Below are 27,091 nucleotides of genomic sequence, written 5' to 3'. Positions count from 1 at the left end.
ATAGATATTTTTTTAAAGTAACAAATGAATACACTTCTTAAGAGATTTCTGTTCTGTACTTACAGACCCTCTCTAGCTCTGAAAACTGCTGCAATAATGATGACTCAGAGAATTGTAGCAATGCTCCCTACAATGATGTCTCATTCTCACATCCAGTTCATTGAAGAAGGCATTTCTTAAGCACCTGCCATCTGCTTGGAACAATGCGGAACTACAGAGAACCAGCATCCGGTCCCAGAAAGTCAAGTCACAGGAAGGGAATAATACTTGACTTGTTTACAGTAACATAGCACTTTTAAGTTCCTATACACTATAGAGTGGTTAGCCTCATAGAAAATAGCATTTTAAAGTTCCCAAAAAATCACTTCAAGAATCCGAAGGCAGTGATTAAACAGTCTTATTTCTTCCTCAAATTCTAAGGGGTTTGTGAAATAGATCAGTGTATTTTCCCAGTGAAGTGAGGGTTTTTATTTTTAATGGAAAGAATCTACTCACAAATCTGTTTTTTGTTTTACCAACACTGGTCAGGTACTGCATGGATGGCAAGTAAAAGGCAGCATGTCCACCCCCTGCTCTGCCTGCCCATAGCTCAGTCTCTGTGCACAGTGGGCATCGGATGAAAGACTTTATCCTATCCTCATCTATTCTCACACTAGGGTGTTGCCAGGTCATGTGCTTCCTTTATCACTGCATATTTTACTATAATTGTTTAAATATCTATTGTCTCCCTATAAGGTCTGTAAGCCCCATGAAGGTGAGCTGTGTAGATAATATCCACCATTCTATTCCCAGCACTTAGCACGCACCTATCACATACTGGTGGCATAAATAAGCTCAAAGTATAATTTCCACATGAGTGAGTAATTGACAAATGAATGTAGTCTGGAGCAGGAGACATCTGGAATAGAGAGTTCATGCAAGAAGTTACAAAAACCTAAACATATACTGAATAGATAGCAAGATGGGCTCCAACAGCGAGGGACCACAGGATTTTCAGAGACACCTGATTAATTACAACCTCCTCAAACCTCACAGATATTCTCTAAAATATAATTTAATAATATCCATTTGATTATTTTGAGAGTTGATCATTCCTCTCCTAAAAGTCCAGAAAAACTGACATTAGTAGCTTCATATATGACTTTTGAAAGGTGATCAATTCCTAAAATAAATCATTTCTATGCACCTTAAGAGACCAGTTTTCCCAGTCTATACCTCTTGAATATACCCAAGCTCTGGGTTCTATGGTCTTATGGAAATGATTCTTCCAAACCTCAATACTAGCTAGAAAAGGTCACACTCTAGAGAAAAGGGACAACCTTTCATTATACTACCAAAGCATTCTCAGACTCACAAATTTAAGTTACAACAGAAAATAAATAATAAATTTAAGCATTTCCTATATGGAAGACATGCTAGCTATTGCACCTAAAAGTAGAGGATGTGAATTTCTAAGTCCCAGACTCAATACTCAGGTGTGTAATCACATGATTATATACGTACATATATAAAGAGATAGAAGTAGATGTAAGTATTGTGTATTCTTTGCTCTTTTGTGTGATATTAAATCTAGTGTGGCCACAAGAGGAGACACAGGAAAACAAAGATTACTATACTCATAGGTAGTAAAACAGAAGGCACATCATGCCATGGGAAAGCACCAACATCTTTTAGGAGGCAGAAGGAACAGGATCAAGGGGAGAGCAAAGGCCATGGCCTTTACTGAAGTTACATCAGGAAATGCAAGCAGAGCAGGGTAAATATTTTAAATTAGATTGGTTCATTTAAATAACTTAGGTGAACTCTAAACTATTGGAGTGGTCCCTAGTTACCTAATACCTGGTCCTGCAATAATTAAGGCAGAGGAATATTGCCTCTTGGGCGCACCAGCCAGATAAAGAAAGTATGGTCCTGAATTGGTATTGGTTCCAAACCTCAAGAACTCCATGGGGTGAAATCAAGACTGGCCCAGACAGAGGGCAAGGAGAGACCAAAGAAAGAACCAGACCACTCCAGATTGGTAGATGGCAGGTTTATTAAGCAAGGGAACTTACTTATGGGCTTGTCTTAGGTGGCTTAAAAGTGAGATCTCTGCACCCACCCACCAGAATCTTAAAAGTTTATATAGTGCCTTAATGGGTTTCAATCACTGACACCATCCTGATGGTCTCACAACCCATTGTTCCCTCAGGACTTTGCCTTTGAAAATGGCTTTCACTGTAGAAATGTTTGTTAGCTCACACATTCCAAGGGCAGTGGAGGAGGTGAGGAGCCTCCAATTGCTTGGGTCTGGCTCCAGGGTCAATGTGTGGGTCAAGTCCTCTTAATGACCTCCTCCAACAATTTGTTAATTTGCATATCAAAGGCATGTTCCTAGGTGAGTCTTTCCTTATAGCTAAGAATTGGCTAGTCCTTGGAGGAAAAATTCTTCCCTGATGAAAACTTTTTTATTTTTATTGACAAAGTATCGTAATATACCAAAAATTAAAAACATAATACAATTGTCTATACTGTATACATATGTGTTTAAACTAATATCTAGCAAACGGAGATGTGTGTGTATATGTATGTGCAACTGTGTTTAAATTTATGACTCATCTTTTAGCCTGCCTGATCATCAGCAATCTAGAAACCTCATGATTTGTTTGTCTTGATTTTTTGGCCCAATTCAATGTGATTGCTCAGTCAATTAGTTCATATTCTATTTCAATTGACCCCAAGTTTCTCCCTCTTCCTTCTTCCCAAAGATCATGTTTAACCCCCATCAGCTCTTGCCTTGCCTTTCCAAGTAAACAAATTAATGCAGGTTTCATTGACTTTTCTCTTATTATCTAGCCCAAACTGGTTCGTTACTGCCAAGGGAAACTGGGGCACTTTTTTAAAGAAAAATATTCATTTTTATATGAACTGTTCCAATTTTTAACTGTGTTAAATGCTTTTTTTTAGTTAAACACTCTGTGCACTGCCCCCCCACCCACCACCAAAAGTAGATAAATAAAATAAGAGGCCTACTGGCTAATCAAACTGTAACTTCTGTTCTGGACTCCTGGAGGGTCCATGGGTGAGCTTTGGGTATTTATAAACCTGTTCTTCAAACTGCAACTAACGTATTAATACTGCAGTGAAATCAATTTAAAGGCTTAATGTGAATTTTCAATGTCTCAATAGAATAATTTACGATGGAATGAAGAGAATGGGAAGGAAAATATGAGTGAAACACAAGAGGAAGGGAAATGTTGTATTTATGTAACTGTGTGTACCAAGTCAAATGAAGAGTATATTTCTAAGGAGAGTGGACAAACAAGTTTGGAAACACACACACACACACACACACACACACACACACACACACACACGAAACTTAGGTTTTATTCAATTTCCCAAATTGTCCAAGGTCCAAACAGAGCAAGAACATAAAACTGAAGACTCTCCAAGGCCCTACACTGGGTTTTGTTTCTTCTGTCTCCCCTCGTGTTATTCAAACTCTTACCAAGACTCCCAGTCGCTTATATGCCCTGCCGGCTCTGGCCCTAGCGTGAATCCGGCGCAAGCGCGGGCCTCCACACCTGCAGGGGCCGCTGCAAAGAATCCGGTCACCACGGCTTGCACGGCCCATGCACCGGAAGCATTTCCACCCGGAACACATTTTTTTGGTCTACAGACACAAGCGTTTCCTGTGACGCTATTTCCTGTTGACTGAGCCGCACATGTGCTTCCCGAGAAAGTGAAGTCCGGCAGGAGTGTGGAGAAGCCGGGCTGTGGTGCCGCCCTGAAGGCGTTTCATCAACATGTCCCATCTGCCGATGAAACTCCTGCGCAAGAAGATCGAGAAGCGGAACCTCAAATTGCGGCAGCGGAACCTAAAGCTGCTGGGTGAGATGCGCCACGCTTCGCGGCGCCTCGGTAGCTGTGGGAGCTCACGCGTGGGCCGCGGCGCTCTCCCGAGTGTCACCGCGGCTCCGGTGTGGCGCAGACAGCGTCCCATGGAGCGCGAGTGCTTGTTGGGGCAGCCTCGAGTCGGATCCCGAGCGGTGCCGACTCGCCCGTGGCCTCGCTCTGCTCGGTCCTCCTGCCTGTTCCATTTGTACTTGGCATTCTACCTCCCTCACCACCTTCACGTTCCACCTCGTCCCCCTCGCACCCATTTCCGATCGGACACGTGAAACTTAATCTCCAGGCACCTTGCTTTAGCATCATCTCTTGAATGTCTGTATTTCTTCAAGAGAAGCTCATTGTCACCCTTTTCACAAAGCTTTCCTGATACCGTTGCTTACCCCTATTTCTCTCTCTCTGTAGTACTTCCACATTTACAACTCTAAAACTTTCTCAAAGCCTCTCGCCAGCTCTGTCTTCCTATCACTTCCCACTTTGGTTTATAAAGTTCTTAAGAGCATCACGTATTTGTTGTGTCTTTCGCAAGGACACTTGAAAAGGATTTTACCTGAATGCCCTCATTTGCAGTCCTAACTTTCTGACGGTCTTGGAAGTTGTACAGATTAAGCTTTTTAGGTCCTGTATAATAAGAGATAAACCCATGAGGACAACTTTTGACGCTTAATACTTTACCCCAATTGGTTTTCAACAGAGATTCGTTTCTTGAAAGAAATCCTGGAGGAGAGCGAAGGTTTGTGGGTTTTAGAAATAATGTTTTTGAAGTTCCCTTGTATTTCCAAATACTTATAGACTAATACAGCATTACTAGCCACTTTTTGGTAGTTAAAGATAACGATTAAAATAAAGGATAGTAATATCTTTTTCTATAAACATGGGAACTTTTTTTGTTGTTGTTCACCATTACCAGTGAATGGTTTCTGTCCTCATGGTTGTCTTCTTTTTTTTAATTTAATTTAATTAATTGTGTTTACACAGATTCTAGGGTCACCTCAAATGCATCCCCCTCCCCCAAAACATGGAAACTTTTTTAAAGACATTCTCAGATATTTATATATTAGAATAGGGACCAATGAGTGGTTAGCCCACAGTTTTCAATTCATTAAGATTTAGGAAAGTTGAGGGTGAATGTTTTGAAGTTGTATTTATATGAAAAGCAATAGTTGTGTGAATAAGATGTAAGTTTTTGATATATCTGTTAGCCATATATTTATCTACTATAATTTCACCCCAGCTGTTTAAATATTTAACTTCATGAAGTTTTCCTGTCCTGGACTTTTTAACTCTTAAGGACAGAGATGACGGTATTCTGAAGTTAATTGCAGCTTTTCTTTTTCCAGCATTTTTCCTTAAAAGGAAACTTACTTGTCCTGTAATGCAACACCACAAAATTGCAAGTGGTTTTAATAATGTATGGCAAGCCTTGCCAGGCAGTGGCGCAGTAGATAGAGCGTCGGAGTGGGATGTGGAAGACCCAGGTTCTAAACCCAAGGTCGCCAGCTTGAGCGCAAGCTCATCCGGCTTAAGCATCTGCTCCCCAGCTTGAGCAGGTCGCTGGCTTGAGTGTGTGGGATCATAGACATAACCCCATGGTCGCTGACTTGAAACGCAAGGTCGCTGGCTTGAACCCAAGGTCGCTGGCTTGAGCAAGGAGTCACTTGCTCTGCTGTAGCCTGCGCCCCCCCCCCCCATCCCCGTCAAGGCATGAGAAAGCAATCATTGAACAACTAAGGAGCTGCTGCAACGAAGAATTAATGTTTCTCATTTCTCTTTCTTCCTGTCTGTCTCTGTCAAAAAAATAATAATGTACAGTCCTCAAATAACATCATTTTGTTCACTGTCATCCGTTGTAACGTAAGGAGGAGTTAATATTTATTAGCCTGTGGTCAAGTTGATTTCATTATATGTGGTTTCCTGCAGTTCCAGGAACCTATCAGTGACATTAAGTAAGGATTTACTGAATATGAAAGGGAAGTACACATTATGTCATTTCAGTTCTGAAAGCCCTGGAATTTCTCATTAGGGATTCCAGTGTTTCTAAGTAAACTTGTCCTTTGTTACAATGTATTCTGTTTTTAAACAGGAGCCTTGGATGTGAGCCTATCAAAAATTCAAACTGGAGATATGTCTGAAGAAACAGTAAATCGAAAAGTTAAAAAATTCCTCAAGCAGTCTACTAATGTAGGCTTGTCAGAAGCCCAAAATGGAGATATATATAAAGAAACAGTGGGAAGTCGAGAAGTTAAAAAATCCCTAAAGCAGTTTATGAATAAGGGCGTAACAGAAGCCCAAAATGGAGGTACAGCTAAAGAAAAAATGGAAAGTGTAAAAATTAAAAAATCCCCCAAGGAATCTGCCATATTAACGAATGGGGAGGCAGCACTGCAGTCTCCCAGTTCAGACTCGAAGAAGAAGAAGAAAAAGAGAAAGAGAAAAATGGTGGATGATGCTGGGCCAGGTAAGTACTTTATTTTCTTTTAATTTAAGCCATTTAAACTTTTTCAGTTATCATTCTTCCTTCCTTTCTTTATTATTGTGTCCAAATGACATGCAGGAACCTGCTGTACTCACTAGTAGACCAAAAACTAGCCTGGTAGCTAAAGAAAACGTGGGGGAGGGGAGCATTTTATTTTTCTCAAAATACTGAGCAATGCGTCCTGCCATTACATTCCCTAACAACTTTGAATAAAAGCTCACACTTTAAAGGGAATCTCCTTACATGGCTAGAAATTTGCTCTTTTGTTAGCTGGGTTTTTTATGATGAATGGAACATACTGTGGTACTCAGAATACAGTGTGTCTGTAAAGTCATGGTGCACTTTTAACCGGTCACAGGAAAGCAACAAAAGATGATAGAAATGTGAAATCTGCACCAAGTAAAAGGAAAACCTCCCAGTTTCTGTAGGATGATGTGCAGCATGTGCGCATGTGCAGATGATGACATAACACTGTGTATACAACAGAGCAGCCCACGGCCATGCCTGTCAAGATATGGACAGTACAGAGGAAAGTTCAGTGTGTTCTGTGGCTCGCTAAATTCAAATCCGTGACCAAAGTGCAACGTGAATATCAGCGCGTTTATAACGAAGCGCCACCACATAGGAATAACATTACTCAGTGGGATAAGCAGTTGAAGGAAACTGGCAGTTTGGTGGAGAAGCCCCGTTCTATTAGGCCATCAGTCAGTGACGAGTCTGTAGAGGCTATACGGGATAGCTACCTAAGGAGCCCTAAAGAATCTGTGCGTGAGTCCACATCAAACTGCACTTAATAGGTATGAAACTGGGAGGGTTTTCCTTTTATTTGGTGCAGATTTCACATTTCTATCGTCTTTTGCTTTCCTGTGACTGGTCAAAAGTGCACCATGTCTTTACGGACACACTGTATTTTGAGTTTACTCTTTTGCAGACAGAACTGTGGAATTATTGATACTAAAATCCACGCTGGTAGTACAATCCACCTTCTCGGGCCTTTACGTATTCGGGAACTTTGCATTAATGATACTTTTCACTTACCTCTTCTTTGTCCCAATTCTTTCTTCTACCATGAATTCCTTCCTTTTGAAAGGTTTGTTAATGATCATCTACATCTGGGGTAGTCAGTCCTTTTATACCTATCACCCACTTTTGTATCTGTTAGTAGTAAAATTTTCTAACCGCCCACTGGTTCCACAGTAATGGTGATTTATAAAGTAGGGAAGTAACTTTACTTATAAAATTTATAAAGCAGAGTTATAGCAAGTTAAATCATATAATAATTATTACTTACCAAGTACTTTATGTCAGATTTTGGCTGTTCGGCAGAATAAATCTTTATAAAACAACTTACTATACTTAAATCTATCTTTTTATTTATACTTTGGTTGCTCCCCTACCGCCCACCATGAAAGCTGGAACACCCACTAGTGGATGGTAGGGACCAGGTTGACTACCACTGATTTACATAGATATACAAAGTATATAAAATAGCAGTTAGGAAACTTCTGAATAAATAGAACATTAATTTCCAAGTGAGTATAATGGCAGGATAATATTGAGGGGGAAGCGAAGTTTTCTTTTGGAAGATGATTAGATTTAAATAAGCTTACGTGAGAGAATAGGCACTTTGAGATGTGAGCAAGCAGAGATTTCAAGGGAGGATAGAACAGGTGTCCGCAAACTGTTCAGCCTTCCAGCAGCTTTTGTCAGGGAGGCTTTACTAGAAATACTGCAGTGCCCATTTGTTTACTTCATCTTTATGGTGACAGAGTTCATAGCCTGCAAAACCTGAAATCTTTACTATCTGGCCCTTTAAGAAAAAGTTTTGCCAGCACCTGTGTTAGAATTTTATTTACCTGTCTTATCTGAAATAAAGCTTCCATTTAAATAAGAGCTTTGAACCTTTCCAAACATGCATGGCTGTCTTCATCTGCCTGCAGACCCAGTACATTTGTAGGTTATGAGAAATTGTTTAAACAAAAGGTGAAAAGAGAAAGAGAAGCATGGAGATAAGACACTACAGTTTTTATTTAAAGTGATTGTAATTCTGTTCTAACATTATCGGTAGTTTTAGGATTCTTTCCTAGTATGCGTAAGAAAGTGATTCATTTCTATTCTCAAGCACTGAATGGCAGGGCTGGAATTTTTGACCCTACTGGTAGACTTTAAGGAAAAGAGAAGTAATAAATGATGAAGACCAGCTATGAGATCCATGGCTTTTGAACATGTGGGTCCTGCAGAGTTGAGTGTTTCCCAGAAGGGTGGTAGTCAAGTCTAAAGAAGAAGCCAGCCCTGGGCTAAGAGTCCTGAGTTCTGGTCTGGGTCAGTTCTGTTCAGACTAGCATCACTAACTACCCTAGATTGAGAAAACCCAGTACAATTGTTAATCCATTTGACCCAGAGAAACATTGCAGAGCATGACAAAAGTTGTGAATATAGAAGTACAAGACCAGAAAACCTTACCTTTCTCCCGTCCCTACTTACATTCCAGGAACAAGCCAGTTTCTGCCGCCCAGCTGAGTGGATAGTTGCCCCTCCTTTGTAGTCTATCTTTACTAACATGAAGAGCCTTGGCCATTTCGTTCATCTTTCTTTAAAACAAAATTAGCTTTTATGGCAAACTTACATTTAATGGCATGAGAGGAAAATCATTGCTGGTTATGAGTTTTTAACCCTTTAAGTAGTATGAATGTTCATGTATGTCCTCGTGCCTCTTGACCATCCAGAGTATGATCGATTTATTTTAAAAATGTGTAGGCCTTGGCCGGTTGGCCCAGCGGTAGAGCGTTGGCCCTACGTGTGGAAGTCCCAGGTTCGATTCCCAGCCAGGGCACATAGGAGAAGTGCCTGTCTGCTTCTCCACCCTTCCCCCTCTCCTTTCTCTCTCTCTCTTCCCCTCCCACAGCCAAGGCTCCATTGGAGCAAAGTTGGCCCAGGCGCTGAGGATGGCTCCGTAGTCTCCATCTCAGGCGCTAGAATGGCTCCAGTTGCAGCAGAGCAATGCCCTAGATGGGCAGAGCATCGCCCCCTGGTGGGCATGCCTGGTGGATCCTGGTCAGGTGCATGCGGGAGTCTGTCTCTCTGCCTCCATGCCCCCCCCCCCACTTCGGAAAAATACCAGAAAAAATGTGTAAGGCAACATTAAAAAACGGCAAATGTATGTTCTTGTTTCCATAAATTGGTTATCAAACAAACATAATTTTAAGTTAATAAAACTGTAAATGGAACTCATTTTATTTTTTGAAAGAAAACTCACTCCTAGAGGTCTGTGAGCATTAAAAAAACTCACTACCTAAAGGTTATTAAAAATCATTAGTGACACCCCCTAACTTTAACTTTATTTACATTTTGTTATGCTTTTGATTAGTTAAACAGTAATTGTGAGCAAAAAAATATTAAATTTAAAGTAAATAAAATAAAAAAACATTAATGATAAGCCATATTTTTCCTCAGTAAAGTGTAATTAGAATACTTAGTTTAGTTAGACTTCTAAAAACTGGGTTACTTGAGATGGTATAATACATTAAAAATCCTGAAAAGTATTTTGGTAAATGTGCAGTCCGCCGGGTTTTTTAATGTAGCCAAATATTTAATTATGAAAGAGACATTCTTAGCAAATTAGAACTATAAATGTGTTAAGCTTTTGAAAATATACCTCTTTGCATCACAGATCACAAATATTTTCTCTTGTGATTTCCTTTGGTATTTTTATTTGAAGAAAAAAACTGAAATATGGGGGGTTTGTTCTTTCAAACCAAAGATATAAAAAAAGCAAAAACTGAAGACAAAGGGGAATCTGACAAAGTTGGCCAGCCTTCTGCAGAACCAGAAAACAATGTGGACCAGCCCGATGACGGAGAGGACGACAGTGACGTGCCCAGCCTGCCCCTGGGACTGACCGGTAACTTCCAGCTTTCCAGATAGTTCTTAAAAATGCCATACCTCCCTGGATTACAAGATTTGAAGTTTTGATTGTGACTTTAGCCTGGGAAAAATAAGATTGACAAAAATGTTTTGTTTCTTATGTGCTGCTTTTTACCTTCCATATTGTGTGCCCTAGTTTTTGTTTTGTTTGTTTTTGTACTGATTTTTGTGTGTGTTTTTTTTCACGATAGAGAGAGGGATAGACAGAAAGGGAGAGAGATGAGAAGCATCAACTCAATAATTATGGCACCTTAGTAGTTCATTGATTGCTTTCTCATATGTGTCTTGACGAAGGGTTGTAGGGGGTCTCCAGCTGAGCCAGCGACCTTGGGCTCAAGACAGCGACCATGGGGTCATGTCTATGATCCCACACTCAAGGTGGTGACCTCGGTGGTTTTGAACCTGGGACCTCAGTGTCCCAGGCCAACACTGTACTACGCCATCACCTGGTCAGGCGTGCCCTAGTGTTTGTTTCTTTCTCTAGTTTCTCTTCATTACTAACAGTATTTTAATAGTGAACACAGTTTCTGTGGTCCTTTGTTCTTTGGTTTATCATTTTCTATAGCTCATTCCATGTTGTAATAGGAAAGTCATTGGCCCAAAAGTCTGGAGACCAGAGGATAATACTGGCTTACTTACTAAGGGAAGGGGAGAAGAGAATTAACATGGAAGAACTCGTTATCCTCCTTTGGTCCTTGTTTCTTTATCTGTAAAGTTAAGAGTTTAGACTAGAATTAGTTGCTCTTAACCAAAAATGTCTAGGAGTTACTTGAGTTATTTGGTTATGGCTTTTTGTTAAAATATTGAGGCCCAACCAGACCTGCATAATCAGAATCGTAAAGGTTTTGGCAGTAGCTCTCAACCAAGGCAACTTTGTCTCCCAGGTAGGGTGACCAGCTCATCTTGATCCTCCAGAACTTGATCAGTTTTAGCCTTGAAAGTCAGTATCTCATAAACCGCTGTCCCGGGCAAATCATGAGAGTTGGCCACCATCATTTTTGGTTGTCAGAACTGGACATGGGCTACTGGCATCTGGTGGGGAGAGGTCAGGATGCTGCAGAACATCCTGTAGGGTACCGGACAGCCTCTCACAACAAAGAACTGTTTAACCCAAGGGGTCAGTAGTGCCCAGGTTGACAGTACCCAGGGTGTATAGCCAGGTATGCTGGAATAGGGAGCTTCTGGGGGGTGATGCTTCTCCCGCTGAAGAACTGCACACCTGATATGTAGGTTCCATCTGTTCCTGCTAAATAAGACTCAGTTGTCTTTTGGGAATGAGGTTTACTACTCTTTTGATTGACTTTACACTTGGTTTTTATTATACTAAATATCACTTTTTATTTCAGATTTCTTAAACATATTGTTTCTTTCTGAACTGTTACATCTCCACCCCCACCCTTGGCATTTTCATTTCATGAGTCCCTTGATTGTACCTCCTCTCTCTCCCTTATTGTTTTGTTACAGTACACAGCCATCAGCAGTGGAGAAATTTTGAAAGTATAGGGTCTTTGTCATAATATTCATAGAAATGGTAGTCTTAGTGGAAGAAGCTCTTCTAAGCTTGACTCCAACCCAGTAATGCTTCCAATCAGCAAAACTAATTTAGGCAACGCTAGCTGTATTAACTAGTGAAAATGATACATTTACTCATAATAAACTGTCTCCCATTCAGGAGCTTTTGAGGATACTTCATTTACTTCTCTATCCAGTCTTGTCCATGAGAACACTCTGAAGGCAGTGAAAGAAATGGGCTTTACAAACATGACTGAAATCCAACATAAAAGTATCAGACCACTTCTGGAAGGCAGGTATGATGAACACAAATTTGGTCATTAGTGGCTATTTTTAGTGCTAGTAATTTGAAAAGAAAATTCTGGTTTGTTCTGTTGATTTTGTTCTGCGTTGGTTTACATATTCAACCTGCATTAAGGCTTTAAATCATTTACTGATAGTTGAAGAAAACTGTTCACTTGTGTTTCATAGCACGATTCTTATTTCTGAGTAGGTATTTACCCAGTTTGTTGAGTTCAGTGATAGAGAAGGTGAGAATTTTGTCTTTCGTGATCCTGTTCTTAGATCCTGATGGTAGCTGTTCAGTAGGTACTTGCTGAATGAGTATACTAACTCTCTCTTTCTCTTCCTTCCCCTTTTTTATATTTAGGGATCTTCTAGCAGCTGCAAAAACAGGCAGTGGCAAAACACTGGCATTTCTCATCCCTGCAGTTGAGCTCATTGTTAAGTTAAAGTTTATGCCCAGGAACGGTAAGCCTTTGATCCATTTGTTTCTGCTGTTGTCTCACTAGAAGTTAACTGTAGCTGTTGTGAACTCATGGTGATAATTACAGTCTGACTTTTACCACATAGTATTTTTTGCTTTTTAGGAACAGGAGTTCTTATTCTCTCACCTACTAGGGAGCTGGCCATGCAGACCTTTGGCGTTCTTAAAGAGCTAATGACCCACCATGTTCACACATATGGATTAATAATGGGTGGTAGTAATCGAGCTGCTGAAGCACAGAAACTTGCTAATGGGATCAACATCATTGTGGCTACCCCAGGCCGTCTCCTGGACCATATGCAGGTAAGAGGACACTGTTAAGGAATACCTGTCTCCTTGGCTGTGTGAAACAAACTTGACAGCTAACAGTGTTTCTTTGTCCTTTGTCTCATTAGAATACTCCAGGATTTATGTATAAAAACCTGCAATGTCTGGTTATTGATGAGGCTGATCGTATCTTGGATGTTGGGTTTGAAGAGGAATTAAAGCAAATTATTAAACTTCTGCCAAGTAAGTGGATAGCATCTGCATATGGTTTGCAAAGTAGTTCGAAGCAGTTCAGGTTGTTCCTGTATACCAGAATTGAGCATAGCCAATGCAGTAGCTGTACCAGTTAACCTTAGAGTTAGTTTGCAATATAAGCATCAAACTTACTGGTGGCTTAATAGAGTGCTTCCACCGTTTTAGAGGTTCAGTGAAGGTTAAACAGTCCAAACGTACATCACATTTCCGTTCCCCACCACCACCCCATCTTCTTTTCTCTTTAACATTTCCCAGGTAGCCATAGTGCGCTGTCTTGTGTGTGATATTTGAGTCATACATACTTGGTTATAGTACTTGTAGCATTATAAACTGCTTATATCTGTAATAAGGTCATTTTATCCAGTATACAAGTTGATGTTTTGTTTGTTTTTAGCAGGAGACACTTTACTTGTTCATTGATTGCTTTTTATATGTGCCTTGACCAGAGGGGGCAAAGGGGGCTCCAACCAAGCCACCTCTAGGAGCTGCCCCAGCAGACTCTTCATGTTCTTAAAATGCTAATGACCCACTATGTTCACACATATGGATTAATAACGGGTGTCAGTAACAGATCTGCTGAACATGTCGATGATCCCATGCCCAAGCCAGTGACCTCAGGGTTCTGAATCTAGATCCTCAGTGTCCCTGGTCAATGCTCTGTCCCCACTGCATAACCACCAATCAGGCTACAATTTGTTTGTTTGTTTTTGTTTTTTGTGGCAGAGAGAGAGGGACAGATAGGGACAAACAGACAGGAAGGGAAAAACATGAGAAACATCAATTCTTTGTTGCAGTTTCTTAGTTGTTCATTGATTGCTTTCTCATATGTGCCTTGACCGGAGGGCTACAGCAGACTGAGTAACCCCTTGCTCGAGCCAGTGACCTTGGGTCCAAGCTGGTGAGCTTTGCTCAAACCAGATGAGCCCACGCTCAAGCTGGAGACCTCGGGGTCTCGAACCTGGGTCCTCAGCATCCCAGTCCAACACTTTATCCACTATGCCACTGCCTGGTCAGGCTACAATTTGTTTTTGAATGCTTCACTGAGATAAAATTGACATAATATGTACATATTTTAAGTACAGAAGTTGATCACTTTTGACATTGTGCCTGTGAAAATATCATCACATCAGTATAGTGAACGTCTCCATAACCCTCAAGTGTTTCCGCGCACCATTGTGATCCCTCTCAGCCTCAGTAGGAGCAACCCTCACCTACGTCCACCAGCTGCTCATATGCATCTCTCTCTCCCAGGCAAATGTTGATCTGCTTTCTGTCACTGTAGATGAGTTTTCATTTGCTAGAGATTTATGAAGTTGCTATGAACATTCATCTACAGCTCTTTTTCTATGGGCACACACCTTCTGTAGTAACTACTGAGGAGTGGAGTGGCCAGTATTTACCTTGTTCCCTTTTACATCCCCATCAGCAGTGTACAGGAACCCCAGATCTGCCTATTAAGTCTGGAAACTGACTCCTAACTTGGTTATTTTTCAGAATTGCTATGGTTGTTGTCCTTTGCATATCCATATAAGTTTTAGAATCAGTTTGTCAGTTTCTACTCCCTAAAAAAATTGGTTGATTGGGATTATATTGAATATAGGTCATTGGTGGAAGACAATCTTGAGTCAGTTCAATCCATGAATAAGGTATACCTCTGTTTATTAGCTCCTTATTTCTGTCAACAGTGTTTGAGTTTTCAGAGTAGAGGGGTTTTTTTTCATGTCTCTTGTCAGATTTATCCCTGTTTCACTAAAATTTTAATTTCAAATTATTCATTGTATGTACATACACAGTGGATTTCTGTGTGTCCATCCTATGTCTGGGAAGGTAATAATTTCTGTGTTCAACTGGATCGTTCAGTATGAACCTTCAGATGAAGCTAGCCAGCAGATTTTCTGCATAGGCAATCATGGCATCTAAAAAGAGAAAAAGCTAACTCCTCACTGAATACACTTCTTGCATGATTGCACTGGTGAGAACCTCTAATACAAGACAGAATGAAGTGGAGACAAAACATCTCTGTCTTGTTCCTTGGAGGGGAAGCGTTCAGTCTTCCACTGGAAAGCATGACATTACCTGTAGGTTTTTCTTGTAGATGCCCCTCATCAGATTGAGGTTTGTCCCTTTTCCTAGTTTGCTGAGATTTTTAAAGTCAGAAATAGATGTTAAATATTATCAAAAGCACTCTGGCCTTTTGGCTCAATGATAGAATGTCGACCCAGCGTGTGGATGTCCCGGGTTCGATTCCTGGTCAGGGCACACAGGAGAAGTGCCCATCTGCTTCTCCACCCCTGTCCTCACCCTCTTGCTTTTCTCTTGCGCACGTGCGCGCGCGCTCTCTCTCTCTCTCTCTCTCTCTCTCTCTCTCTCTCTTCTCTCTTGCAGCCATGGCTTGATTGGAGCAAGTTGGCCGCAGGCATTGAGGATGGCTCCGTGTCCTCCACCTCTGGCACTAAGAAGAGCTTGGTTGCTGAGCAAAGGAGCAATGCCTCAGATGGGCAATGCCCTAGTGGGCTTGCCAGCTGGATCCTGTTCGGGGCACGTGTGGGAGTCTGTCTCAGCCTCCCTTCCTCTCACTGAATTAAAAAAGATAACTGTCAAAAGCATTTTTTGCCTGTTGAAATGATCAGATTATTATTCTTTAGTTTATTAATATGGTAAATTATTTTGGTTAATTTTTAAATGTTAAAGCAGTCAACCCTGCATTCATGGAATAAACCCTACATGGCCACATGTTTTCCTTTTTATAATTATATATTGCTGGATTCAGTTTTCTAAAGTTTTGTTTAGATATTTTGCATCTATGCTCATGAGTCATTGTTGGGTTTCAGTATCAGGGTAATGGCTGGCTTCAAAGAATAAGTTGGAAAGGAAATTCTCTTTAGTGTCCTGGAGAGTTAGTGAAGAATCAGTAATATTTCTTCTTTAAATAGTTGATAAACCTCACTACTGGAGACTATTGGGACTGGAGTTTTCTTTACATAAAGATTTTTTTTTTTTTTTTGTATTTTTTTGAAGCTGTAAAGGAGGAGGCAGACAGACTCCTGCATGCGCCTGACCGGGATTCACCCGGCACGCCCACCAGGGGGCGATGCTCTGCCCATCTGGGGCGTTGCTCTGTTGCAACCAGAGCCATTCTAGCACCTGAGGCAGAGGCCACAGAGCCATCCTCAGTGCCTGGGCCAACATTGCTCCAGGGGAGCCTCGGCTGCGGGAGGGGAAGAGAGAGACAGAGAGGAAGGAGAGGGGGAGGGGTGGAGAAGCAGATGGGCGCTTCTCCTGTGTGCCCTGGCCAGGAATCGAACCCAGGACTCCTGCATGCCAGGCCGACGCTCTACCACTGAGCCAACCGGCCAGGGCCTACATAAAGATTTTAAGTACAGTTTTTTTAATAAATACAAAACCGTTCTTCTGTTTCTTGTGTGAGCTTTTGCAGTTTCTCTTTCAAGAAAGTTGTCCATTTGCCTGAATGGTGGTGGCACAGTGGATGGAGCGTCGACCTGGGAAGCTGAGATCCCATATGCAAAACTCTGAGGTCTCCGGTGTGAGCACACAGTTGCCGGCTTGAACGTGGGATCCTAGACATGACCCCACGGTCGCTGGCTTGAGTAAGGGGTCACTGTCTCCGCTGGAGCCCCCTGGTCAAGGCACATAGGAGAAGCAATCAGTAAACAACTAGAGTGATGCAACGACAAGTTGCTGCTTCTCATCTCTCTCCCTGTCTCTCGCTCGCTAAAAAAAATTGTCCATTTCATCTAAGTTGTCAAATTTATGAATATAAAATTATTTCTGAGGTATCCTTAGTATCTGTAGTGACATCATGTCTCCCCTCCTGGTGGTTCTAATTAGGAGGAGCGTTTGTGGCTATGAAGCAGTTCTCAGGACTCCCTGAAAGACTCTGGTTATTCCATGTGTGTCTGTTTCAGCACGCAGGCAGACTATGCTCTTTTCCGCCACGCAAACTCGGAAAGTTGAAGACCTGGCAAGGATTTCTCTGAAAAAGGAGCCGTTGTATGTCGGTGTCGATGACGATAAAGCTAATGCAACAGTGGATGGGCTTGAGCAGGTGCCTGTGGTCAACATCTTAAGTTTTAAGGCTTTTTTGTTTTGTTTATTGTGGGGGGTTCTTATAATTGTTTCCCACAAAACAAGTGGGTTACTGAACTGGGTATAGAGAGAAGTTGGTTGGCTGTTGGGTCTCTGGTTTGCCTGGTGTAAAGTATCCTGAACTCGGAATAATTAAATCAGCTCTCTGTGCTGTCTCTTTAACATCACTTACCACGTAGGAAGCGTTATTACCTACTACCAGTAATGTAGTTGTGGAAAATTGGAAGTGACAAAGGTCCAAACTAGGTTGATTAAATATAGAACTTTAGGATCAACTCTTTTAATGAATAAAATATTTTCTGTACCAATTTAGCTTTAAAACATTTCATTGATATTTTAATTTTTTTTTTAATTTATTGTAGAGAGAGATACATTGATTTGTTGTTCCACTTATTTATGCATTTATTGGTTGATTTTTTTATGTGCCCTGACTAGGGATCGAACTCACAGCCTTGGCATGTTAGGACAGTGCTCCTGCCAACTGAGCTACCTAGCCAGGCCCCTTTCATTGGTTTTTAATTTTTTAAAATATATTCATTTACCCAGCTTTGTTATCTTGTTTACGACTGTGCACTTAAGCTGAGGTTATTTGAGATCTTGCTATTAAAGACCTTTCAAAAAATAAGTGATATATTTTGAGAGTTCCAGTTAGTAGGGGTGTTGATACATTCCAGCTGCAAGAACTGTTGCAGTAATATGTAATAGGAGAAGCATTTCGTGTCCAGTGATTACAGCTTGTTAAAGGAATCAAAAGTGCCTAAATTAACCTTACTTTAGGTGTGTTTATTGTGATGGCAGTAACTTTACTATGCATGTGTGGTGTTTGTGGTCTTCATCAGATTATTGGCTCCTGCAGCTGAAAATGTTTGTGTTCTTATTGTGTATCTTTTCATTTAAACTACTTCTAGGGGTATGTTGTTTGTCCTTCCGAAAAGAGATTCCTCCTGCTCTTTACATTCCTTAAGAAGAACCGGAAGAAGAAACTAATGGTCTTCTTTTCATCTTGTATGTCCGTGAAGTACCACTATGAATTGTTGAACTACATCGATTTGCCTGTCTTGGCCATTCATGTAAGTCGACTATGAAAAGTTTATTTAAAACAGGTTGTGCTTAGCAGTTACATGGATTGTGAGGTTTGGGGTACTGCTCTCTAAACGTAGGTGCGTCTGCACTGGGTACCTGATCCTGTGTGAGGGAGCGTGCCAGGTGTGGAGGACTGAGAACCACACCGGGAGAAGAGACGCCGTCTGCCTGGGTAAAGAGGACAGGCCAGGAAGGGAACCTGTCATGAGGCAGGCGTACAGCTCTGTGGTTCGGGGTTCTGCACCTCGACCTCCCAGAAGCAGCCTCGTTCCCAGCTCTAATGATGTTTTGATTTGATTCTAGGGAAGGCAGAAGCAAAATAAGCGTACAACCACATTCTTCCAGTTCTGCAATGCAGATACGGGGATCTTGTTGTGCACGGATGTGGCAGCCAGAGGGCTGGATATTCCTGAAGTCGACTGGATTGTGCAGTATGACCCTCCGGATGACCCCAAGGTAACTGGCATCCTCGGGCTTTCTAAGAACGGCTCTACGTTAAGGAGCACACTCTCCCGGTTCCCTGAGAAATAGTACATTTACGTCCATAGGTTTATTTCTTAGTTATGCGATTTTTTATTGTACAGTTACGTAGTATTTCTGTGGTGCTGTTAGTATTTAGGGCTTTTGCAGGACCCAAAGACGATATGTAAGAAGGTTTGAGAGGCATCAGTGGGACTTCAGTTAGGAATGTTACATACTTGGAATGATTCGTTAAGGGCATGGGTCTCAGAGGGAATAAAATTTGCTTACAGAGACATGACTGTACTGTGTGTAGTAAGAGTAAGTTTATTAAGTATTTTCAACAAATCAGAGGTTGTATAAATTGTCGGCTGGCATTTAAACATGTTTCAAAAAGCCATTTTGAGGACGAAGCACACGTGCTGGTTGGTCACTTATTAGCTCATAGAGTTAATGTGAATATCGTGTCCAGCTTTCCTTGGCCTCGGACCTCGGCCACTGCCCTGTTCTCTCTGGGGATGGTGCCTGCAGAGGGAGCAGTGGGCTCGCTTTGGGGAATCCCCTCCGGGAAGGGCACCACCTCCTAAGGATCCGCTGCCTTGCTTCTGCCCATGACCACGCGGCGCCTGCAGGTTCCTGTGGAGGTCCGTCAGTCAGCTCAGGCTTTCTCCCTCCACCACAGGAGTATATTCACCGTGTGGGAAGAACTGCCCGAGGCCTGGACGGCAGGGGGCATGCCTTGCTCATTTTGCGCCCTGAAGAGTTGGGTTTCCTTCGTTACTTGAAACAGTCCAAGGTAAAGGTTTTTGATTGGGAAATCTTAACTTGGGAAAGGATTCCTTTTGGTAGGGACTGTTGACCATTGCAGATGGCCATAGCACTGTTCCTAGAAGTGTCCAGGAAGTCGTGAGTCACTGCAGTGCTTCAGAACCCTTGTGACAGAGGTTAAGCAAGTGAGATTTCATGTGGGCTGGCCCAGGAAATGTGAACAGAAAAAGCTACCCATATGGCTTAGCCCTTGAGCTCTGTCGGTCAGCAGTGTATCTTGTGTGCTCAGTTCCCTCTCCTATTTTGGCAGCCTTTGGAAACAACCTCCACTCCTTTCAAGCTCCTCACACCTGACCATTCCCACCTCCCATTGCCTTTCCTGCAGCCTTCTCTGCATTAGTTCTGTCTCTCTCTCTCAGCTCACCCAAAGCAATGGGATCCTCATTCACTCCTGCCGCTGCCACCACCTCCTCCTTCTCCTCCCCCTCCCCTCCTCTTCTCCGTCTTCCTCTTCCTCCTCCCTCTCCTCTTCCTCCCTCCCCCTCCTCTTCTCCCTCTTCCTCCTCCCTCCTCTTCTCCCTCTTCCTCTTCTCCCTCTTCCTCTTCCTCCTCCCCTCCTTTTCCTCCTCCCTCCCCCTCCTCTTCTCCCTCTTCCTCTTCCTCCTCCCCTCCTCTCCCTCCTCCCTCCCCCTCCTCTTCTCCCTCTTCCTCTTCCTCTCTCTCCTCCCCCTCATCATTTCCTCTTCCTCTTCCTCTTCCCCCTACTCCTCCTTCTTCCACCCCCACCCCCCATTGGTCATCTGGTTTACCTTCCATCTCTCCCTTGCAGTTGGTTCTTTACCATTCCAGGTCTTTCACTATGAAAACTCACTTCAGCCTAAACATTCTGCTGCCACCACTTCAGCATGGCAGCTGCCTGTTCCCCATCTTCGGTCTGCCACTTTGAAAAGTGGTTTCTCCTTTCTCCATTTGTCTCCACCGTGCTGCTGTCCAGCCCACCTGATCTGACGGGCTCGTTCCTGCCCACCCAGTCTGCTGCGTTAGGATTGTAAGCGGTCTCTGTCACTAGTCTGAGTGCTGATCAGACCGTCTCTCCCTGATGTCCCTCCCTTCTGGCTTCCCCACACAGCCTTGCCGGCTGGTTTCTTCCGTTCAACAACTCGCTGCAGACTGTGCCCTTTTCCTCTGGAACACCCTGTCCCTGGTTCTCTTGTGGCAGCCCTGCTGTCCCTTGGGGCAGCCTCACTGACCTCCCTTCCTTCCGTGCCCACAGTGTGCTCACTGGGTTGTCTCTTCAGTGACCTGTCTCCCCATGAGACGGCACTCTCTCGGAGAGCAGGGCTCTGGCCTGGCGGCTGCCCCCCAGCCCCTAGGAAGTGATGGCTGGGAAGACGTCCTGGGGGTCCATGCTGCTCGTGCTCCCTGGTGTCAGGCTCTAGTCAGAGGGTGCTGTTGTGTCCGGGCAGCTCGCCCACATGGAGAGACGAGTTAGTGGTCCTCACCTGAGCTTCAGGCTGCTCAGTCACCGAGCAGACCCCTTCCGTAGAGAAAAGGGTTTCACTGACTATCCTGTGCAGCTGCTGCCTTTGCACAGCTGTTGTGTCAGCTGTTCACCACTTATAAGTCATCTAAACATCTGAACTTCAGTCCATCCTAGTTGACGCATCTTCACACTTCCGTTTTCTAGGTTCCATTGAGTGAATTTGAGTTTTCCTGGTCCAAAATTTCTGACATTCAGTCTCAGGTATGATGTTTTTTGTTTGTTTTGTTTTTTTGAGTGTGGGTTTTTTGTTTGCAGCCTCAGTCTCCTTCCAGCATTGATCGCTTCTGTCCTGTTCCGTCTTCCTTTTATTAATGGGAAGTGTGGGCTTGTGACCTGCCAGGTGTCTTGCTGGGCCAGCCCCCACGTTTCTGTGCTCTGTGTTGTTTTTGGCCACAACGCACAGGAAGTTTGTGGTGATTCTTACTGCGGCAGGATTTAGCAAAGCTTGGAATGAATGTATGGAGACAATGTTTTTGTAGGATGGTTTTTCTAATATATATATGAAACCTGTTTTATTAAGACCATGTTCTTTCCATTTCAGCTTGAGAAATTGATTGAAAAGAACTACTTTCTTCATAAGTCAGCCCAGGAAGCATATAAATCGTATATTCGAGCATACGACTCCCATTCTCTGAAACAGATCTTTAATGTTAATAACTTAAATCTGCCTCAGGTCGCTCTGTCGTTTGGTTTCAAGGTGCCTCCTTTTGTGGACCTGAGTATCCTTTTCTTGTTAGGAATGCTTGCAGGAATGAGGGACAGAAGCACGGCAGGTGTGCGGGCCCTGCTCTGGGTGCGCTCTGGCTAGGAACCAGCCAGGTGCGGGCCCTGCTCTGGGCTGGGTGCGCTCTGTCTAGGAAGCAGCCAGGTGCGGGCCCTGCTCTGGGTTGGGTGCGCTCTGGCTAGGAACCAGCCAGGTGCGGGCCCTGCTCTGGGTGCGCTTGTCTAGGAACCAGCCAGGTGCGGGCCCTGCTCTGGGCTGGGGTGTGCTCTGGCTAGGAACCAGCCAGGTGCAGGCCCTGCTCTGGGCTGGGTGCGCTCTGGCTAGGAACCAGCCAGGTGCGGGCCCTGCTCTGGGCTGGGTGCGCTCTGGCTAGGAACCAGCCAGGTGCGGGCCCTGCTCTGGGCTGGGTGCGCTCTGTCTAGGAAGCAGCCAGGTGTGGGCCCTGCTCTGGGTTGGGTGTGCTCTGGCTAGGAACCAGCCAGGTGCAGGCCTTGCTCTGGGCTGGGTGCGCTCTGTCTAGGAAGCAGCCAGGTGCGGGCCCTGCTCTGGGCTGGGTGTGCTCTGTCTAGGAACCAGCCAGGTGCGGGCCCTGCTCTGGGTTGGGTGCGCTCTGGCTAGGAACCAGCCAGGTGCGGGCCCTGCTCTGGGCTGGGGTGCGCTCTGGCTAGGAACCAGCCAGGTGCGGGCCCTGCTCTGGGTTGGGTGTGCTCTGTCTAGGAACCAGCCAGGTGCGGGCCCTGCTCTGGGTTGGGTGTGCTCTGGCTAGGAAGCAGCCAGGTGCGGGCCCTGCTCTGGGCTGGGTGCGCTCTGTCTAGGAACCAGCCAGGTGCGGGCCCTGCTCTGGGTTGGGTGCGCTCTGTCTAGGAACCAGCCAGGTGCGGGCCCTGCTCTGGGTTGGGTGTGCTCTGTCTAGGAACCAGCCAGGTGCGGGCCCTGCTCTGGGTTGGGTGCGCTCTGTCTAGGAACCAGCCAGGTGCGGGCCCTGCTCTGGGTTGGGTGCGCTCTGTCTAGGAACCAGCCAGGTGCGGGCCCTGCTCTGGGTTGGGTGTGCTCTGGCTAGGAACCAGCCAGGTGCGGGCCCTGCTCTGGGTTGGGTGTGCTCTGTCTAGGAACCAGCCAGGTGCGGGCCCTGCTCTGGGTTGGGTGTGCTCTGGCTAGGAAGCAGCCAGGTGCGGGCCCTGCTCTGGGCTGGGTGCGCTCTGTCTAGGAACCAGCCAGGTGCGGGCCCTGCTCTGGGTTGGGTGCGCTCTGTCTAGGAACCAGCCAGGTGCGGGCCCTGCTCTGGGTTGGGTGTGCTCTGGCTAGGAAGCAGCCAGGTGCGGGCCCTGGGCTGGGGTGCGCTCTGGCTAGGAAGCAGCCAGGTGTGCAGCCTGGTGACTGCTTGTCAGTAGGCAGGGGTTGGTTACGGGAGTCAGGAGTACAGAAAGACAGTGTAGGACTTGGGCCTTGGAAAAGACAGAAGGCGGACTGGCAGCCAGAGCCAGAGCGAGCTGTGCTGTGTGGAGAGCAGCACAGGGAAATCGCAGGCTCCAGCTGTGGTAAGGCTGCACTGTACTGGGTCTGTGGGAGCAGGACACCCTGAAGCCGGAGAGAGGAGACAGAACAACCTCTTACACAGCTTTCACCCTCAGAGCCTAGAGGATTTCAGGCGAGGACGTTGCAAGGTCAGCCAGAGAAAACTCAAGATAAAAGGTAAAGGGAGTAGCTGCAGCTGCGCTGTTGCAGGTTATCACGTGAGCTTTATTACGGTCACAGTTTCCACAGAGGAGACCGAAGCAGCTGACGTGAGGCCTGTCCCCTAGTGCCATGGCATTACCTCCCCAGGGAGAAACCCCGGTTTGGTTTGGCTTCAGCCCCATTGTGAATGCTGAGTCATGCTACGTGCTGACTCATGAAAAGAAGCGTTCCTGGATCAGCCCCAGGGAGAGGTGAAAGTCACTTGTTTTGACATAGGGGGGAGTATTCTCTGTGTCTCTATAAACTTGCTCTATTGCCCCTTAACTTTTTATAAGTCATTGTCTTGAGTTGCACTGTGTGGAGACAATAATTAATGACTATGACACTGGATTTAAAATCATGCCTGTTACTTTTCATCCACAGTCATGTGAACACCTCACTTTCTGGCAGTGTGTTGCTTGGGCTAATGTTCCCATGTTTCTGTGGTCCGGGCAGGGCTCATGGGGGACGGGAGCGCATGCTGCTTGGTTTCCTTAACGTGCGTCCTCAGACGTGAACAGCAATGACGGCAAGGTTAGAAAGAGAGGAGGCGGCGGCGGATTCGGCTACCAGAAAGCCAAGAAAGTCGAGAAGTCCAAAATCTTCAAACATATTAGCAAGAAGCCTTCCGACAGCAGACAGTTCTCTCACTGAGGACACGCCTGCCTTTCATGTTCAAGAGCTTTTTGAAGTCAGTCCTTTTCCTTTTTCTAACAAAGGAGCTTTTTACTTCAGGATTGGACTAATCTAACAAGAGTGTAAATTGACTTGGTTTGCAAGCACGGAGCACTATATTTCCAGCAAGTCTCTCTTAATTGGAGGCTATTAAACAGTTCCGTTTTTCTTGGAATTTCCCAAGGACAAAGCAGAGATCTTTTCAGTCTTTGTTGTTATTATAGAATTTTTTTTGTTTCTTTTTCCTCATTTGTCATTGTTTAACTTCATCTTGTACCTTTTCTTCGTGGCATTTGAAGGTTTTTGTGGCATAGATTGCTATAACAATCTGCTGTAAAAGGCAGTGACCTAGCCTGACCTGTGGTGGCGCAGTGGATAAAGCGTCGACCTGGAAATGCTGAGGTCGCCGGTTCGAAACCCTGGGCTTCCCTGGTCAAGGCACATATGGGAGTTGATGCTTCCTGCTCCTCCCCCTTTCTCCCTCTCCCTCTCCCTCTCCCTCTCCCTCTCCTCTCTTAAAAATGAATAAATAAAAATAAAAAAATTAAAAAAAAAAAGGCAGTGACCTAGTAGTACACTGGACTGGAGGTGGTGACAGTGCAGGAAATTATGTTTATTTTTTTAAATATTTTTGTTTTTTGGACCTTAATGCTAGTTCTTGATCCCTCCTGAAAATGCTGCCGTGTGAAAGGGCAGAGAGTTTTTGGGAATAACTCAGAAGCACCTTCAGTTAAAGGTGGCATCGACTTTTATATATGCCACATTTTAAAATAAAGAGCCTTTCCCAGTTTTACTGTTTTAAGAGCAAGAAATATGAGTTGTGATTTGAATAAAACGCCCCTAAGCAGTTCTGTTGGGAGGCAGGGCTGAAATTTCTGAGCCTTTACACCAACTTCAGTGTAGGGGTCTGCTGTTCTCCATGTGGTCATTCAGCAAAGACCTTTAAACAAGAAAAAATAGGGACAGAGCGGTGAGTCATTCAGAGTTGTTTCAGGTGGTTTGAACTTTAGTGAGCCCTTCCGACACTGCAGACAACTTAGAAAGCAAAGCATCTTTTTGAGAAAAAAACTGCCTTGTCCAGGTCCATGAAGCAAAAATTTATAGTGAAAGTGAAAATGCAAATTGAGGGAGAGGCCAGAAAGAGCAGGGCTTGGTGAGGTTGTTTTTGTTGTAGGAGCTCTTAACTTGCATTTTATGTGTTTTATTTTTTATTTCTAGTGTGTTTCATAACTACAAAATGCTTGTTACATTTTGTAGCAATTTAAAACCAAAGTTGCTAGTATCGTTTTGCTGTTGTGTCAGTTAATATTTATGGACTCTTGTTAAGGAAGTGCACCGAGAACATCAGATGTAGAGAAAGCAGTCTGCCGAGGAGCGCTCCAGAAGGGAGGGGCAGCGATGGTCTCCCGCAGCCGCATGTCCTGGGTTTCAGACCCCGACTGCTAGGTTCCTGACACTTCATAACTGTTGATCTAGTAACTTGCTTTTTTTATTTTTATTTTGTTTCAGAAATAATCATGTTTCAAAAAATACACAAAGGTAGCCCTGGCCGTTTGGCTCAGTGGTAGAGCGTCAGCCTGGCATGCAGAAGTCCCGGGTTCGATTCCCGGCCAGGGCACACAGGAGAAGCGCCCATCTGCTTCTCCACCCCACCCCCTCTCCTTCCTCTCTGTCTCTCTCTTCCCCTCCCGCAGCCAGGGCTCCATTGGAGCAAAGTTGGCCCGGGCGCTGGGGATGGCTCCATGGCCTCTGCCTCAGGCGCTAGAATGGCTCTGGTTGCAACAGAGCGATGCCCCAGATGGGCAGAGCATCGCCCCCTATTGGGCATGCCGGGTGGATCCCGGTCGGGTGCATGCGGGAGTCTGTCTGACTGCCTCCCCGTTTCCAACTTCAGAAAAATACAAAAAAAAAAAAAAAAAAATACACAAAGGCAAAAGGAAAAAAATTTAATCACTGTACAGAAGTAGAGATATATTTTGGGGTATAACTTTCCAGTGTTTTATATACATACTTTAAATCTTTTTATCAAAAGTGAAATCCTCTACCCACTATTTGTGACCAGCTTGTTTTATAACATGTTATTTTCCTGTATTAAGGGAATACATCAGTTTTGTGTGTCATGTATTGATCTACTTTATTAACCTTACTTGGTCTGCCTGGGTGTGGGTTCTAGATACCTGTTTGCCCCTGAGAGAAGGTGGAGAGGTTGTTCCTGCTGTGATCACAGCTTATTTCAGGTACTTGCTGAGAGTACTGTGTGATTCTCTTGGCAGGATGGTCCAGCCTGGGGATACCCAGACGTCCTGCCAGGTTCTGGTGTGACAAAGCCAGTGCTAGAACCAGGCGTGGGTCAGGACCACAGTCTACAGGGCTTCGTCATACAGGGAGGAGGCTGAGAGCACAGCTGCTGGTGGCACAGGCGGGGCTGCTGACGCAGTGGGAGGCAGTGGCTTTAGGCAGCAGGGGCAGGGAGCCAGGCAGATCACTACCTGCAGAAGGAGCCTTGGACCCTCTGGGCTGCAAACAGTCATTGCTACATCTAAATCTTGTTTGGGGCTTAACAGGCTGGTTGACTATAAGCAAAGCTGAATTCAAGAAGCCCAAAAGGAGCTTATTTACTTCACTATGTGTTACGGTGAAGTGAGTGCTCAGGAACCAGAACGCCTGGATTCTGGGTCCAGCTGTGCTTCCTGCTTTTCTGGGTTTGTGAAACGCACAAGACAAAGGAATAAAACCTACTTTAGAAGGTGTGTGCAAATTGACTGAGCTAACATATGAAGTGCTGAGGACAAGAGCTGACACAAAGTACCCTACCTGGGAACTGTTTTTATTACTATATACATCCTACATAAAAAGTTTACTGCCCACCAGTATCAGGTGCGGGCACGCTTCAGAAGTCCTGAGCCAGCCCTGGCCAGATAGCTG

The 27,091-nt window shown here is 44.4% G+C and overlaps 1 protein-coding gene across 1 annotated transcript; it reads left to right on the top strand.

Moving 5' to 3' along the window:
* The first annotated feature begins 3,697 nt into the window (after positions 1-3,697).
* Positions 3,698-25,682, top strand: DDX18 (DEAD-box helicase 18). The gene is made up of 14 exons (XM_066345358.1): positions 3,698-3,873; positions 5,975-6,349; positions 10,128-10,268; positions 11,964-12,099; positions 12,453-12,553; positions 12,673-12,872; positions 12,965-13,079; positions 17,018-17,157; positions 18,107-18,268; positions 18,585-18,737; positions 19,423-19,536; positions 21,196-21,252; positions 21,593-21,770; positions 24,003-25,682. Exons 1-14 carry the CDS (start codon positions 3,789-3,791, stop codon positions 24,143-24,145), a joined length of 2,100 nt encoding a protein of 699 aa, XP_066201455.1. The 5' UTR covers positions 3,698-3,788; the 3' UTR covers positions 24,146-25,682.
* Positions 25,683-27,091: the final 1,409 nt, after the last annotated feature.

The sequence above is a fragment of the Saccopteryx leptura genome, chromosome 7 (genome assembly GCF_036850995.1).
Source record: "Saccopteryx leptura isolate mSacLep1 chromosome 7, mSacLep1_pri_phased_curated, whole genome shotgun sequence".
NCBI classification, from domain to species: Eukaryota; Metazoa; Chordata; class Mammalia; order Chiroptera; family Emballonuridae; genus Saccopteryx; species Saccopteryx leptura.
Note: the sequence above shows the minus strand (reverse complement) of the source record. Positions and strands in the feature narration are given on the sequence as shown.

Excerpts from the sequence above, each read along its gene's own strand:
- DDX18 (XM_066345358.1), top strand. The coding sequence starts at position 3,789 with ATGTCCCATCTGCCGATGAAACTCCTGCGCAAGAAGATCGAGAAGCGG. Across the intron at positions 3,874-5,974 it reads GCGGAACCTAAAGCTGCTGG|GAGCCTTGGATGTGAGCCTA; the intron begins GTGAGATGCGCC and ends GTTTTTAAACAG. Across the intron at positions 10,269-11,963 it reads CCTGCCCCTGGGACTGACCG|GAGCTTTTGAGGATACTTCA; the intron begins GTAACTTCCAGC and ends TCTCCCATTCAG.